Genomic DNA, 17,240 nt, shown 5'->3' on the forward strand with positions numbered 1-17,240 from the left:
TTTACCCGTAAGTTCTTGACCTGTTCATCACTGTTTTTCAAAGACAGCTCTGTGTGGTCAATATGTTGTTCTACGTGGAGAGTACCTCCCTACAGCGCACCAGTTATACAGTTCATTCTATCATGTTTCAGTGATAAATATTAGATTGTCGCTTTCCAGTTGCACAATGAGTTCTGGCTCCTCCTGCTCATCACACAAGCTGCATGCATTAGTTAGGAAGAGGCCCTCCAGCTGGGCTATCAACCTTACCCCCTCTTGACTGGAACATGCCCAAATTCCTCTGAGTTATTTCACAGGTGTTTCCCTGTTGCTTCCTAGTATGTCAGTAGTCCCTGGCTCTTGTCTGTTGCTCAAATCTGCATTTCCTTTACCCACTAAATCTAGTTTTAAAGTTCACCATATAAGTCTGGTCAACTTGTTGGCAGAGACTCTCTTGCTCTGCTTGGGCAGATTAATCCCAAGATTAATCTGCTCCCAAGAGACCTGACTTCTCAGAAGTAGACTCGTGGTCATAGAAGGCAAAACTGTTGAGTATGGCACCAGCCACACAGCCAGGTATTCACCCAGTCAATTTATTACATCTGTCTTTTAGCAGGAGGATAGAGGTGAACACCTGTGCTCCAGATCCTTTCAGCATTGCTTCAAGGGTTATATAGCTTCTTGTGGTAGTTCAAAGTCACCTCATTGCAGTGGACCCTATGTGGAATAGTAGAGGCAGATGATTATCTGTAGGATTTGCCAGGTTTGACAGCCTCTCAGTGACATCGTGCAGGGAGTGTTATCACCGTTCACTACACTGTACTGTTCAGAGACAATGTTTTCTTATATAGCATGGACCTTAAAGATACTTTGCAGTAATACTAAAAAAAACCCACCCCTTGAAGATACAGTTTAGGCCTTTTTTTTGATTTCTTTTCATGTGATATTAAAGGCCTAACTTTATTTACAGCACTTTACAATATTGGAGACATGGTTCATGCAGCACGAGGCAAATGGGGTATTAAAGCCAATTGTCCATGTATTAACAGACAGAACAAATCAGTGCTGAGACCAGCTGTCACTAATGGAATATCACAGGTATGTCATTTGAAGCTGAAATTACCTTGTTTGACATTTACATTTTTAAGATCTATTATGATGGTAGATCCTTTAAGCTAATCTATTGTGAAACAGGAATTTTACTTTCTCCGTATGTACTCTGAGTGTTTTAGTTTAGCAAAAGTCTTCTAGATCATTTTTCAGGGACATGAACTGCATCTGTTATCTGCCAAATGGTTACTTGGGCTAATACTGTTATGTAGAAATTAGCTAGAAAGCCATTTGTATTGATGCTGTATTTTGAAACAAACCACTATGAGTAGCTTGCAACATGTCCTTTTATTTTGTTTGTGGTTCCTGAAGGAATCTAGAGCAGTTCTGTAACTATCAACACAAAAAAAATCTCCCTGTAATTTAAAAAAAAAAACCCAACAAAACACCACCAGAAAGAAAGAAAAGGAAATAAATCAAAAAGAATGGGCTTATGTTAGGCTTATGTTAAAAGATGATATGTTAAGAATTCATACCACAGTGCAAAGGTGAATACACACAGATAAGAAGCTCCTGTATTCTGCTGCTACCTAAGCATAAATGAATTTTGCTGTGTGCTTATAGCAAATGAAAAAACAACATATAAAACCAAATGCAATTGGATATTGAAAACGTCTTCCAAGTTGAACTCTTACCTTTATTCAACATTTAGCAGTTGTTTATGTTGTGTTTTTTGTTTTGTTTTGTTTTAGCTTCCAGCTGTAAATCCTAGTGCATCAGTCTCTGGAAACGAGAACACCTTTTCCACTGGAGTGGGGACAGCAGGACTGGGGCAAGTAGAAGTGGACACTGTACCAAAATCAGAAGCAACTGATAGTAGGATAGAAGAATCTGCAAAAACAGAGACATTACCTACCAGTAACACTGGGGAAGTAAAGACTAACAGACCACTTTGTCCAGAAACAGCTCCATCATCAGCTTTACACTGGCTTGCAGATTTAGCAACGCAAAAAGCAAAAGAGGAAACAAAAGGTGAGTAGAAGAAATGCTTTCTTGGGGTTGGAATTAAAAGATAAATGATAACATACTGTTTGATTGCTATTCTTTGTGAGAGTGTCTAGCCCTAAATAGAAAAGAAAAAGGTAAGTTTTCTTCCTTTGCCTCTTAGAACCAGTTTTGTTCTACAGGCTTAGAAAAATGAAAAGCTGGGAAGATGATACAGCTGCAGACAAGACTGTCTTGTCACTCACAGTTTATTTCTGTGCCAGTTTATGTATTTATTTTCTCAGAAGCTGATATCCTGATGTAAAATGAGAGTAATTAATTTCAGGTGCAGCTTTGTCACTTAATGACCATTGAAGTAAATACAGCTCTTTTGTGTGCTTTGTGAAGAGTGCATTTCCAAGGAACTGAGAGTTCCAGAGTTGGAGAGTTAGATGAAAGTCCAGTTGGAGAGTTAGATAAAAGCTTAGAGAATCTTTAATACCCAGTAGTTGGAGTGAATACACTTCCTAGATGTCAGAGGTAGTACAACTAACACAGGATTTATTCCTGTCCATATGTCTAGAAGGGACTACTTTACATGTTGATGTTAAATGTTGGTGAATCATGCACAAATTTTGCAGGTCCTAGTCACTGTAGTATTTTGACTACCATTAAAATTTGAAATATTTAATATCAAAACATTAATTCAGAAAGTCAGGGAAATGTTTTTTAATTGAATCTATTAAAAATTGTGTGTTTGCATGTGTCAGATCTTTTTCGATCAGATCTATTGTGCTATTCAAAACCTTTGCAGCATATGAAGGGCAAAATCTTAAGTGAAGTATCTGGGGTCTTTGATTCTCATTGAGGTGCCTCATTCACTATTACAGTGATAATTTACCACAAGATTCTGTTAATATCCTATTTCATGCAAGAGCAAATAGTTTCAGGAAACTTTGTGATCGTTTTGACTTTGCCTCTTGGGGATTTTTTTTTTCTCTCCCCTCCCTGTAATGTTTATATTTATCTTGCAGAATCAGGATCACTGAGATCAGTGCTTAATAAAGAATCCCATTCACCCTTTGGATTAGATTCCTTCAACTCCAGTACAAAAGTTTCCCCGCTAACCCCAAAGCTGTTTAATAGCCTCTTGTTGGGCCCAGTGACATCTAGCAACAAAGCTGAAGGCTCCAGCCTCAGAGATCTGCTACACACAGGGCCAGGAAAGCTTCCTCAGGTCCCATCAGACACAGGAATCCCCTTTCCTCCAGTCTTTCCTGCAGCTTCTACGGTAAATAATTTTGTATTCCTTCAATGATATCTGTTCTAGGGAAGAATTTTCATCTAAATGTTTTCATAGTATTCTACTCTTGAATGTTGAAACAAATGTAATACCTCACCAAAACTCACCACCCCACAAATCTGTAGAGAATTTTCATGCTGATTTTTAGCTTTAGCTTACTACTGCTGAAGAGAAGCTATTCTTTTCAAGAGACCAAGAGAATGGGTTAAATACAGCCTATAAATTGTTTAGTTGATAATCAGCATCCCTACAAAAGCTCACTTTATATTTCACATCTTTAAAAATATTCTAAGAGCATACCAGAGAAAAAAAAAGACAAAAACCTAAGTTTAAGTTCCTTAAACTTATATATGCTTGAAAGGCATTTGAGCTAGAATATACTTGGCAGGATCTGCTGCTCCAGATGGATCACTGCAAATCTATGGGACTTGATGGGATTCATCCAGGAATCATAAGAAAGCTGCTGATGTCATCACAAAGCCTCTCTCAATGAGTTTCATGCAGTCTTGGGAATCTGGAGAGTCCCTAGCTGACTGGAAGCTGGCAAACTTTCTCCTGAGTTTCTAAAAGGGCAGAGAGCAGTATCTTGTCAACCACAGGCATGTCAGTCTCACTTAAGTGTCCGATATAATAATGGAAAAGATTATTTTGGGGAAGTATTGGAAAACATCTGGGGTACAATGCAGTCATCAGTCACTGCCAGCATGGCTTCGTGTGGGTGGAAGTCAAATGTTGAATGTGATTTCCTTCTATGACAGGGCCACCTCATTCATCTAGGAAAGCCAGAGGTGTAATCTTTCTGGAAGTAAATTTTTGATGATGTCTCTCTCAGTATCCTTCTGGACAAAATGTCCAGCAAACAGTTGAATAGCCACATTTGGAAGATGTGCTCAGGTATAGGTGTGTCCTGTGCAGGGCCAGGAGTTGGACTCGATGATCCTGATGGGTCACTTCCAACTCAGCATATTCTATGGTTCAATTACTCTGTGAGTTTAAGGTGTAGTTGCTATTTCTGAATGCCTTTGCTTGAATAAGGATACTTTAACCCACTTTGGAAGAAGTAACTTTGAAAAAAACCTGGACAAATCAATGCTGTTGGAATTGATTTAGGAGCATTTAGTTTAAGGAGAATGATAGATGCTGTTGAATTTATCAACACTTAGCTCTTTTTGGTGAATACTTTCTCCAGAAGCTTGGACAAATAGAGTAAGGAGGAAGATGAAATGGCTTGTGTCATAGCGGATTTTTTTCGAGGTAGGCTGGCTGAAATCTTGATAATAGTTCATGTTGTTTGGTTTTGATAGAAGGAATTGTACATGAAAATACGATGCTGCTAAGTGAATACAAGAATACTTTTGCCTCTCACCACGAGTACAGGCAAAGAAATTTTGGTCACTTGTTTTAAATCAACTTACTCCTTCAAGGCTTGAGATAGCCTGCCTGAACTTGTATCCCTGTCCCAGCAACTCTATGCATTCTCTCACCGCATCTAATCAGATCTATTGTGTAATGTGTTTTTTCACTTTCCTGACTTGTGTTCTTCACTGAGCAATTTAGATTTAAAGAACTTAGGAAGAACTCTGGTCCAGCTCCTGATTTGAGTGTCTGGATGGTTTATATAGAATGAACAAAATATACCTGAGAAATGATAGTTACGTTATTCAGATTGAGAGAAGCAAGGCTGCTGCTGATGGAGAGAATTATCCTGATCTTTCTGGAGCATTGATAGTCTGTTGTGAAGAATAATAAGTACTGTCTTTAATAGCTAAGCTGCATATTATCTGTCTTACAGCCTCTAGAGAGTCAGAGTGATGGTACATTTTTAAGACCATCCAAAGCAGATGATGTTATGACCTAGTCTTATTTGGGTAAAATGAGCTGGAGAAAACTAACATAATTCCAGGCAGCTGTAGAGAATGGAATCAGACTAGCCATGGGGCAACGCCTCTTAAAGGAGCCCAGGGCCCTGGAGGACAATTAGCTGCACCTGGGCCAGCACTGCACACCTGCAATTGCAAAGGTAGACAGTCCTGGGCTGTATCAGGAAGCATACATCTGGAGCACATCAAGGAATGTGGTTGTTTCATTCAGCCCCTGTTGGGCTACACCTGGAACACTCTTTCCAGTTTAGATTTCCCCAGGTGAAGAATGGCAGTGAAAAATTGCATGGGATCCAGTGAAGGGCCAGAAAGAATGATTGAAGAGTTGGAGAGCTTGACACATTTGAAAAGGTTCTAGAATCTGGTTCTCTTGATCCTAGAGATGAGGATGCTTTGGCAATCTGATGAATCTTGCCATATCTTAAAAGTGGTTGTAGGGAATATGGAGGTACTCCTTTCATAAGGATGCATGGTTAACAGGGCAAGGGGCAATACCAGTTGCTTCAGGAGAAATTCTATTTGGATATAAGTAAAAAATTCTCCCTTTACATTCAAACAGTGGAATAGGCTCCCCTGAGAAGTGAATTAATCTTCTTCCTTCTGAAGTTAAAGTTTGGCCCAGCCCAGGGGAACAAAACCTAATTTCAACAGAAATTTACACCAGATCATCTCTAGATCTTCTATTGGACCTAGACTCTCCTACAATTCCATAAGTATTTTTTACTGAATTAATATATTCAGTAATGAATAATGTTATATTTTAGATTGATAGCTCAATGTATGGTAAATTTTTTATGTATCGAACTTTAGTTTTTAAGAAGATGGGAGTTTTTGGGAGGGGGGAGGGAGTGGTGTGGATTGGTTTGTTACGATTTTTCTTTTTCACTTGAATGAGAAGGTTTTTTGCTACCAGAAATCTATCACACCCCTGCCCCCTCCCACAAATGTGTGAATAAAGATCTAGTAAGTGTTTATCTTCTGTTGAATATATGAAATATATTTAGCATCTGGAGTATTTTGCTGTAAATAAGGCCTATAGGCAGGCTTTTTAATTTTTAAGTTAAAACAAAATTTAAGATTGTGTTGCTGACCTGTTAAGAATTTTAAATACTCCTTGAGTTTTAAATGTCCCTTGAGGAGCATGGCAACCAGCATGGTAACCAGAGAGTCTGTCTACTAGCAGTTCCATTGATTTACAGGAAGCACTTTCTCCTCTCTCTTTCGATGTTTACTGAGTGTTCACATATCCATCAGCTTACATGTCCCAAGGTTGAATTCACTTTTTTAGTAATGGGATGAGGAAAATGGGGAAATAGAGTTGATATTAATGAAGTTATGAAAGATATGAACTATTTTTACTGTCAAAGTAGCTGAATTTATATCATTAAAGCTTTCTATTTTATGTCTGCACAGTATTTTTCTAGGTAGCCTTTAGCTGGTTATTTTAACTTTCTACCATTGTAAAACAGAGACATAGCCAATTCTGTTCTAACTCAAAGACGTGTCTGTCCCTGAGCCAGTTTGTTTCTGGTGCATGTTTTCCTGGTAGTAAGGTGTCTGTGACTAAAGTTGCAAGACTAAACTTACATACGAATTTATGTCTTCTAGGGGGTCAAAGGTAAAGCCAGCCTGCCAAACTTCTTGGACCATATCATTGCTTCTGTGGTGGAAAATAAGAAGACGTCTGATGCTGCAAAACGAGCTAGTAATTTAGCTGACACACAGAGAGAGGTGAAGGAAATGGTAATGGGATTAAATGTGCTGGATCCACACACTTCCCACTCTTGGCTGTGTGATGGTAGACTTCTTTGCCTTCATGATCCCAGCAACAAAAACAACTGGAAGATCTTCAGGGAGTGCTGGAAACAAGGCCAGGTGGGTGATAAGTATCCAACCCTTGTTGCTTATAAGTGTCCTGAAATAGCAGTCTGTACCTTAGTTAAAACAGCCTATTCAAACTTTGGCCGGTTCCTCCTGAGTGAATGTGGTGAATATTTCAACCGTAGCTTTATAAACTGGGAACACAGCAGCCCTGTTCACTCCCTGCTATATTGACTCGAGCCCATGTGCTCTTCCATCCTGAGCTTTTCTCAGCTTACCATCATGAGAGTGTTGGCTGTGACAGCCCTTTTAGTTGTAGTGTGCTTTATGCTGAACCTGCTCTGCTTTACTACAGCCCAACAGTGAATCCACTCTGATTTCCTGTGTGCACCTTAGCAATTTACCCCACATCTGATGCTTTATAGCCTCAGGGAATGGTCCATTCCTTCTAGCTGCAGCATGTGCAAGAGCGAAAATGCTGCATGCAGTAGTCTACTGAATTTTGGATGTACTCAATATCTCACCCTGAGCCCTACAGCCAGTGGGAACCCAAGTATTCTTCTGGATTCAGCAACTCATGCATGGAATACTCTAGTGGATTGTCTGAGGTGCCATCAAGCGGTTAGGCCTTCAGACAACAGACTGTACCTTAGACATGCTCTTAGCATAGCCACTTTTTCAGAAGTCAGTCTGTAGTGCTGCAACTTAGACTTCTCCAGAGAGTCAGTAAGATCAGCCTGGTCAGACAACATGAATCTTAAAAAATGGGTGCAATTAAATTAATTACTGCTGCAAAGGAAGTGCACCCACAGCTCTAACAGAGGATGATGTCCATTGCTGTTCAAACTGTATTCTTGGCACTTGTTTCTGCAGCTGCCTCTGACACAGTTACCTTCACTAACTACTCAGAATTGAGACCTTTGGTGCTAGACCATTAGCTCTGTCATCATCTTTTCTGGAGAAGCACTTGTGGTCAGCTAGTCTGTTGTTACAGTGCTAATGTGCTTGGCAGTCACATTCCATACTTATTTGTGGTTGTTCACAAGACACTGAGATGTGGTGGAGGAACAGGCTGCATGTATCTCTTTTGGCACTCAGAGACTATTCTTGACAGAAGTAGAGTACTTTCCATCTAAGTGTAGCCTGTCCCATGGAACTACACATTCTCTGGGTTCTCTGGGCACAAGCACAACTAGCACATAGCTGTGAGAACTGCAGAGATGACTGCTGTGCCACCAGCCTCATACCTGTTCATGGTTCCTCTGGCCAGCTCGTAATAGTTGAAGGAAGGTACTGTGCAGCACACCCTTGCATGACACCTTCTGACTAGAAACTTCATTGCCAGCATCCCGCTAAGTGCAGTTGCTTTCCTGTCTGATTTTTTTGGGGTGCATAGGAATCTACTTTTTTTTTATTATTGTTCATCCTGTTATATTTTTCTTATTTATGAGGAATTTCAGATAATTCTTTTGCAATGCTGTGGTGTCCATCATCTACTTTTCTTTGCAAAGAGCTTCTTAGTCTCTCTGACTAGTATACTTTGATAATTTTCTCAACACCTTCTGTCAGGAAATACTACTGTCTCTCCTAGGAGGATCCTAAATATCTTGGGAATGCCTACAAAAAATGTGCTTGTCACTTTTTTTGCCAATGAGACTGGTTAATCACCATGTGCAAGGTGCTGCTTGTGACTGTGGGGTTCTTGATTGGTAATGAGTCTTGAGAGATTGCTTATGGATTCTAGAGATATGATTACAGATCTTGTGTCTGATGTGGAACTTGCAGTGTGTATTGCCATCCAAGTTGGTGCACACCCAGAGGCTCTGGCTACAACATGGCATGTGTACTCTTTGTGACTCACTATTTTAGGCTTTGCCCCATGGTATGCTTATTGATGCTTGTAGATCAATTTATCGTTCAGAGGACCCCTTGAATGGGAACAGACTGGGCAAGTCCTTTCCTCATTCAGCAGTCCTCGAGGTGGTGTTGCAGTCATTGGAGTTTGCTGTTGAAATGTGAAAAGGATCAAACAGCCTCCCTTGTTCCTGCATGAGAGAGAGTTTGTGACCCAGGCAGGTGTTACTGTTTCAACAAGGTTATTTTGAACAGAATTTCTTTAAGCAGAGACTCTCTGAAGAAACTGTGCTCTGTCACAGTTCTTCCTTGGCTTACGTCCTCTTTAAAAGTGCAGGAACATTAATTCTACCAGCATTCCCCAAATCCTCTTCCTGTTTTGTGGTTTGGAGAAGGCTATGTGGAAAAAAACCACTTATCTACCCTCCCCAGCACAAAAAATTTACACTGGACACTAGATCTGTGCCATATGAAGATCTTGGCTATGGTGGCAACCCAAATTGTTAAAAGAGAAAATTATTTTCCCTTAATGCTTAGATAATAAATGCACTCCTTGAGTGTCACTCAAAAAGAGCAACATTTTTTGAGTCCTTTGTCATAGAAATTGTCAGAAATAAGTTAAACTCTGTCTTATCCCAGAATTCACTGAGACCATAAGAGTAACTCTTGCTGAAGTTGTTTTTCAAGAGTATTTTGCTCTCCTGAAAATGGTTGTTGCTCATCTGGGGATACTGTTAGGATTCTTATCCTATAGCAACCTGATATTTTCTTAATTTTCATGCTAGGATTTTTCTTTATTGAGACACTGTAAATTTGGTATGGTACTGGAGCATTGTTGTTGTTGTTGTTATCTCCCTGTAATTTGAGAGCAGGCTTGGCAGGTGATGTCTACCAGGCAAGTCCACTGTCATTTTATCTTGGAGCCCTATCTGTGTTTTTCGTTAGAGAGAATATTTTCTTTCTTCCATGGCAAATTTGCTGCTTAAAATCCAGAAGGGTTCTACTAAGTTAAGTACTTCAGTTGTTTTGGGGTTTCTTTTAATTGCTATCTACAAGTGGTCAAGTGAATACAGCAGGGATCAAAATGCCATTATTTTTCTATACTGAAGACAGCTGGTTTATCCATCAGCTTAAAGTCTACCAGTGTTGCCATGAGGTTTTTCCTAGTTCGCTGAGCATTCATATTGAAAGAGAAATGTGCAGTTTCTCGTGCTCGTTAATGTAAACACTGGCCATGTTTTGCTAACTGTCTTTCATTGTTTACATATTTCTAGTTGGGAGGAGAAAGGTGATTGACAGTTAGCTTGACCAGTGTGGATTGGGAGGTGGGAATTCCATCCTCCAATCCATGGGCATCATAGGAAATGTATAAAAGTGCCTTTGTAAATAAACCTCGGGGCTTCCTGCTTCCGGCTCTGCTCTGCTCTGCTCTGAACCCAGAACTCTCTCTCGAGTCTCACTCTTACTGGTCAGGCCCCGCGGTGATATACCAGCAATGCTTTCTACACATCCTATGAAAGGTACTGTTATTTTACTCATACATGGTCCCTAATGTTTGTTGTAGAATATGCGTAAACTTTTTTATATCCTTAATGTTAGCATTTTTGCTGGGATGAGGGAGTTTATTAAGATTTGAGATTGCTGTATTTGCTTTGTTATCTTAGGAAGGTTTGCTGCTTGTCACGGTGTCACATTTGGGACATAGTGGATATACTACCAAAGCTTTTCTGTCCCTCAAACATGTGCCCTCTGTGGCTTTTCCATATTGGCATGTACAGTACTACTGGGGAGATCAGGACAGTATCAAGAGTGACTGCGTGGCTCTGGGAGTATTAATCAAAGCCATGGAGCCCTCATGGTTTTCTTACTCCTGCTAGTGAGGGGTAGGGGAGTGGATAGATCCTGCACGTCAACTGTGCTTTGCACAACTCGTTTTAACTAAGAGGGTTTTAGGATCATGGGAATCTCTTTGGAGATTGAAGTTTGCTTGGAAGCGACTGGATCCTTGCCAACAGGCCAGCCAACCTTACAAGGAGAGCTATAAGCAGGAACTAGGGAGGGGGAAAGTATGACCAGTGATCAAGGAAGGAATTCGTTAATTGATTTGGCAAGCAAGCAGTGTGAGGTGATGTGAATAGGAGTAATCCCATACTCAAGAAACCAGGGATGAAAGATGTCCACCTCAAGCACATGCATGTACATAAGAATCTGTGTGCATCACAGCATTGTGAAGAAAGCTTTCACACTGTTTCTGGGAAATCAACATGACTAGGTGTCTTTCTGAACTACCTGTACAGTAATGCACGCAGCACATTGAACAAACAGGAGGAATTAGTGTTCAGTTGCTCAGCCGTATTCTCATTGGTATGACAAAGTGGTGGGATAGCTCATGCAGCTGTAGTATGAGAAAGAATAGGTAGAGGTTGTTCAGGAGGGACAACACAGGAATGACAGGCCAGGAAGGTGAGGAGGGAGCATTGCTGTTTTTCTGAGGAAGAAGTTAGAATGCTTGAAATTGTCTAGGAACTGATGATGAGCCATCCAGGAACTTATGGGCCAGGATTAGTGAGCTGAGTAACGTGGACAACATTATGGCAAGTATCTGCTACAGGCCAACTGACCATAGAAACAATATAAGGCCATCTACAGAAAACTGGAGGAAGGCCTAAATTCACATTTCCTGGGCCTCATGGGACCACCCTGATACCTGCTGGAGGAACAACACAACAGGTCACAAGCAGTCCTGAAGTTTTCTGAAGTGCATGGTGTCAATGTCCTGAGAGAGCTGATCAAGGAAACAGCTGCAGAAGGGCACTTGTTCTGGACCTCGTGCTTTCACGTAAGGAAGAACTGATGGTTGATGTGGAGATACAGGGAACCTTTGGCTGCAGTGACTATTAGATGGTGGCATTCAGATCTAAGTTCTGAGAGGAGGGAGCAAAAGCAAAAAATCATAATCACAAATTTGGGCTTTGGGAGAGCAGGCTTTCACCTTTTCAGATACTTGCTTGGAAGAATCCCATGGGGATATGGTCATGAAGAGAAGAGGAGCTCAGGAATCCTGTTTGCATCATGCTTAACCTGCCTTGTAGCCTTCTGTGATGAGATGACTGGCTTGGTGAATGAAGGAAAAGTACTGGATGTTTTTTATCTTAACCTTAATAAAGGCTTTTTACACTGTCATGATGTCATCAGACAAAGTGAAGCATAGACTCAGTGAGTGAGCAGTGTGATGGACTTAAAACTGACAGAAATGCCATATGCGAGAGCACTGTCACTAGTGGTATATCTTAGGGGGTCACTTCTGGGATGAGTAGTACTTGTCAAGTCATTAGTGACCTAGATGGGATAGGGTTCATAGACCCTTAGCAAGTTTACAGACAATACAAAACTAGCAAGAGTGACTGATAACAGCAGATGGTTGTGCTGCTATTCAGAGGGTCTGAATAGGCTGGAGAATTGGACTGTGAAGAATCTGGTGATGTTCAGCAAGGGAAAATGCAACGTCCTGTACGTCAAGGAAGAATAACATCCTACAGCAGTTGCTGGGAAGCAACCATTTGGAAAGTAGCTTTGCCTAGAAGGATCTTGGTGTCCCAGTGGCCAAGGGAGTGACCATGAGCCAAGAATGTGTCCTCACGACAGAGAGAGCTGTCAGCACGTCAAAGGAAGTGATGGTTCCCCTTGGTGTGTTCAGTTCTGGGCTCCCCAGTTCAAAAGAGTGGTGGACTTACCGGAGGAAGCCCAGCGAAGGGTCACAAAGAGGATGAAGGGACTAGTGGATCACTTGATGAAAAGAGGCTGAGCGAGCTGGGACTGTTCAGCCTAGAGAAGAGAAGGCTCAGGAGAGTGTGGGGAGGAAATCTTAAGAAGAGGGAGCCTGGCTCTTCTTCTCAATGCCCACTGACGGAACAAGTGGGAGTGGGTTCAGGAAGTTAAGCTACAACACAAGAAAATACTCTGTTTCTCTGTGGGGGTAATAATTTCCAATCTGAATGTTTCTGTGGAGTTTTTTGGGGTTTTTTCATTCCCCTGAAATTCACAGGAGTAAAGTAATGACCCCTTTTTGTTTTTTTAAATCTCACTCTTCTGGAGTTGAGGTTTCATTGTTGCCTTATCTGTCCCTCAAACATGTGCCCTCTGTGGCTTTTCCGTATTGGAACTTAATGGCTGTGTTGTATTGTATTTGAAAACCAAGGCCATTTCTGTTATCCCCAGAGTTGGGGGTTCCTCCATTCAATTCCAAATCAATGTTGTCCTCACTCAGGGACTGAAGTCGAAACTAGGCCTTTTAGAGGCCATTGGACAATGCAAAGGAAGCAGCAGTTAGTTAGTTACTGGAGTGTTTCTAAGAAGCATAGAAGCGACTTCAGCTTTGAAGTTGTTTGTAAATAACTCCGTGGGTATCTTTGCCTAACACACTGATGCCACATCTGGGGACATCTGTGTATCTCAGGGTTGTGCTGAGCTCTTCATGTGAGTAAACCAAGACCCACCATCAGGTCGTTGTTAACATACAGGGCATAGCTTGGAATTAATTCAAACTTACGTAGCCATGGGAACGGCCTTTTGAACATAGGTAGCAGTTAGCAAATCTAAAGCTTTTCAGCTGGGAACAGTCCATGAGCAAGTTCACTTTGTACCCTCTTCGTTTTCTCTCAAGTTTGGTAACTCTCTTGAGATGGCAGGTGAGAGGAACTGAAAAGGTTTTGGCAGCGTTGGAAGGATTGTCTGGTATACCTTTCCCAATTGTTGTCAGTTTAGCAAATGCTTTGAGTGTTTATGGGGAGAGGCCACTGAAATACCTGTGTGGAATATATGTACATCATTAGCCTAAGCATCTTAAAACCCCTTTTGCAAGTGAACATTCTTTTTTCCACTACTTGGTTTTTTCCTATGGAATAATGTTGATCTGTGATTATACATAAATAACAAGTGAAATAGTTAAACAATTCATATTAAAATACAAAAACTTTTCATGAGAAGGCTTTAATACAAATGTGGTTTTTAGTGGTAGTTGCACATCTGCTTGATAAAAAGGACAGGTGGTGGGATTCTGCACCTCCTCTGCTGCCACAGGTGGATTGACCCTGTCTGTCTGCCAGACCACTCTATCCAGCTGCTTTCTCACTCCCCCTTCTCAACAGAACAGGGGAAGAAAATCAGGTGAAGTTGTTTCTGAGTCAAGATAAAGCCTGGGACATCCCTTAGTGATTGCTGTCATCGGCAAAACAGGTTTAACTTGTGATATAAGGATTTTATTGCTAATTAAATTTATTGCTAATTAAAAATAGAGTAGGATGTTAGAGAAGGAAGACAAATCAATAAACACCAAGGCAAATGAGTAAACACCTTACCTCTCTCCCCCTCACTTGACCTTTTTCCTAAAGGCTCAACTTTCCTCTCTCATCTCTGGCTATCCTACCTCTTTCCTGCCATAACCCCTGGAGTGACACAGGGGATGATGGGAATTGTGATCAGTTCATAACACTGTGTCTGCCGCCCTTTCCTCCTCACACTTTCCTGCTGCTTCGGTGTGGAGTTCCTCTCACAGGATACTGTCCTTCACGAATGGCTCCAATATGAGTCGTCTCCATGCGCTGCTCCAGTGTGGGTCCCCAGTGGGCAGTTTTTGCCAAAAAGTTTGCTTATTAGTGGGATTCTCCCTACAGCTTCTGCCAGAGCCTGCTCCAGCATGGGCTCTTCATGGACTTCCTCCAGGGAATATCCTCTGATGCTGTGCAGGATCCTCTGTGGACTGCAGGTGGATCTCTTCACCGTGGCCCTCCACAGGTTGCAGGGGGACAGCCTGCCTCACCCTGTTCTTCGATGGGCTGCGAGCACCTCCTCCATCACTGACCTTGGTGTATGCAGAGCTGTCTCTCTCCATTCCCCTTGCCTGGTGTCTATGTGTTGTGTCCCCCCCCCGCCCCCATCACACACACACACAACGTGCGTGCGTCAGCTGTGGAGAACTTTTTACCCTTATTATCACAAGATGCCACCAGCATCAATTATGGGCTCAACTTTGGCCAGTGATGGGTCTATTGAGCCAGGTGGAACAATCTGCATCCACCATGGGGCAGCTCCCAACCTCCTCTCACAGAGCCTACACTTGCTGCCAACACCTTACTATGGAGACCTAATGCACTTGCCTTGGCAAGTCTAATCCAATGCAGCTTCTAAGGCAACTGCACATGGTATGGAAGTAAGGTTTGCTTTGACTGTGGTTATTTGCTTGATGCACAAAAACCAGATATGGACGAAAATAGATTTGTGGTGTCTTTTGTATGGTGGTAGCCAGGAGTCTTAGTTTGCTTAAGAAAGTTTGGCTGCATGTGTAAGAAATTTGGTTATGGTGGAGTAAGCATTCATCTTTGTATTCTCAGCCCGTGCTGGTATCTGGTGTCCATAAGAAGTTGAAGTCAGAACTTTGGAAACCAGAAGCTTTCAGCCTGGAATTTGGAGATCAAGATGTAGATTTGGTGAACTGCAGGAACTGTGCCATAATTTCAGACGTGAAAGTGCGTGACTTCTGGGATGGCTTTGAGATAATATCTAGTAAGTAATATTTATGACTGACTAGTTTAACTGAGCAGTCTATCTTGCTATCTTCAACTCTTCCTTTTCCACCTCTTTTTCTAAAAAATAAGGTTTTTCCTAAGAAAAACTCCAAATACCTATCAGTCTCATCCAAAGAAGCCATTGCTCCTTACATATAGCACATCCTAGAAAATGCTTTATTGGTGAAGGTTAGGGGAGGACTGTCCAAGAGAACTGTCTGTACTGCAATGTTTTGGTGTACGTTACTTTCATGTGTCAAAAAATGATCCATGTTATGGGAAGCTACTTTTACTTTTTTTTTTTAACTTTTCCCAGTGAAATTAATCCTCAGTTACCATTTTTAAGACAGTAAGTAATGTATTTACCTTTGCTCTTCTTTCAACCTTAGTTTTTATTGTAAAACTAAAGGGAACCTACAGAGCTAAATCAGAGACTGTTGATAGTAAAATTTGGTGGAATACATCAGTCAAGTAAATTTGACATTGCAAATTATTTTTGTGGTAGATCATCTGTGAGTACAAATACAAATTTATGTCTATTATGAATAGCAATGCTATATGCGTCCCTCACATGATAACACATTATTTAATGCTCAAGTTCTTATTTGAGAAAACCTTCTGTTAAGTGTGGATGGGGAAACTAACCAGCTAAAATTTCTGGGGACATAACGAGTCAAGTTAAAGAGTTTCTGAAAAGCAGTGTGTTCCATTTTGGATTGTATATACCGAGATCTGAGTGGTCTTATAGTTACAGATGTTAGAGCTGTAAAAGTTCATTGCAATGTTGCTGATTTTAAAGTTGTGTATAAAATGTTTTCTGCATTTATTGCTGTGCGCATATTGCAGAAATGGTGAACTCTTGGATGACTTAATGGAATGTTCATTCAACAGTTGATGAAATTATAGATTTGCAGACCAAACATATTCCCTTCCTAGTCATTTTCCAATCAAAGAACTCCCAGCTTTTGACTTGTTTTTGTGTGGTTAATACAGAGTATTGTATTTTGTACTGTTAAATTTAATACTGGGGGGGTTTATTAATCAGAAATAAATGGCATTGAAGGATATAACGGTGTGGTCTTTGTGTATTGACAGTAATTGGGAAGGTTCACAAACTCTTCACTTTTGTGCTGGGGTCATTCATGAAAGTACTGAATTTGTATGAGTCAAGTTATCTTTGAGAAATGTTACCTGTAGTTTGTCTCCAGACAGATATGCTTCTTTTAGCAAAATCAGCTTTGGCTTTTCTTTTAGTCAAAGCTTTTACCACACTATACATGAGAAATATTAGTGACCTAGGTTGGAAAACCTTATCACTCTTGATAGTTTTTTCATCCAGGTAGTTCTTCACACTATCCTTTCTGAATAACCTCCCTACAAGCTGCTTCTTGTTCAGAACAAAGATCCTTGATGAGTTCAAAATCTTGAATATAAATAATTGTGAAACATCTTTAAATTCAAGTCCTTGAGCTTTTCAGTTCACTCGCCTCTTTAAAATCTGTAGCTTATCAAAGTTTGTTATCTTGAAATCAGTCACTTTGGTTCACGTCTGCAGTTCTTAATTCGTTTTAATTTCAATAAAATATTTTTTATATTGCAAACTCGGGCTATCTTCTGTAGCCTGTTGATACGTAACGCAGATGTGATTCACAGGTCTCCAAGTCCTAATTTCTTAGATGTGCTTTCTCTTCCGATGCTAGATCAGTTTGGCTGACAATCCTCGGTAAGGTAGGAAGCAGTGACGGGTATTACTCTCTGGGGAAATGGGGATGCTAAAGTGTTAGGACTGCTGTACACCTAGTTTTT

At 40.8% G+C, this 17,240-nt stretch overlaps 1 protein-coding gene across 1 annotated transcript in view; it reads left to right on the forward strand.

The window, feature by feature from the left end:
* KDM3B (lysine demethylase 3B) overlaps positions 1 to 17,240 on the forward strand; it is a 48,132-nt gene that overhangs the window by 23,190 nt on the left and 7,702 nt on the right. The window contains exons 13-17 of the mRNA XM_063413545.1: positions 950 to 1,077; positions 1,782 to 2,061; positions 3,048 to 3,304; positions 6,805 to 7,071; positions 15,261 to 15,432. Of these exons, the coding sequence (XP_063269615.1) occupies positions 950 to 1,077; positions 1,782 to 2,061; positions 3,048 to 3,304; positions 6,805 to 7,071; positions 15,261 to 15,432 (1,104 nt within the window). The remainder of the gene's footprint in view (positions 1 to 949; positions 1,078 to 1,781; positions 2,062 to 3,047; positions 3,305 to 6,804; positions 7,072 to 15,260; positions 15,433 to 17,240) is intronic.

The sequence above is a fragment of the Prinia subflava genome, chromosome 16, assembly GCF_021018805.1.
Source record: "Prinia subflava isolate CZ2003 ecotype Zambia chromosome 16, Cam_Psub_1.2, whole genome shotgun sequence".
Lineage (NCBI taxonomy): Eukaryota > Metazoa > Chordata > Aves > Passeriformes > Cisticolidae > Prinia > Prinia subflava.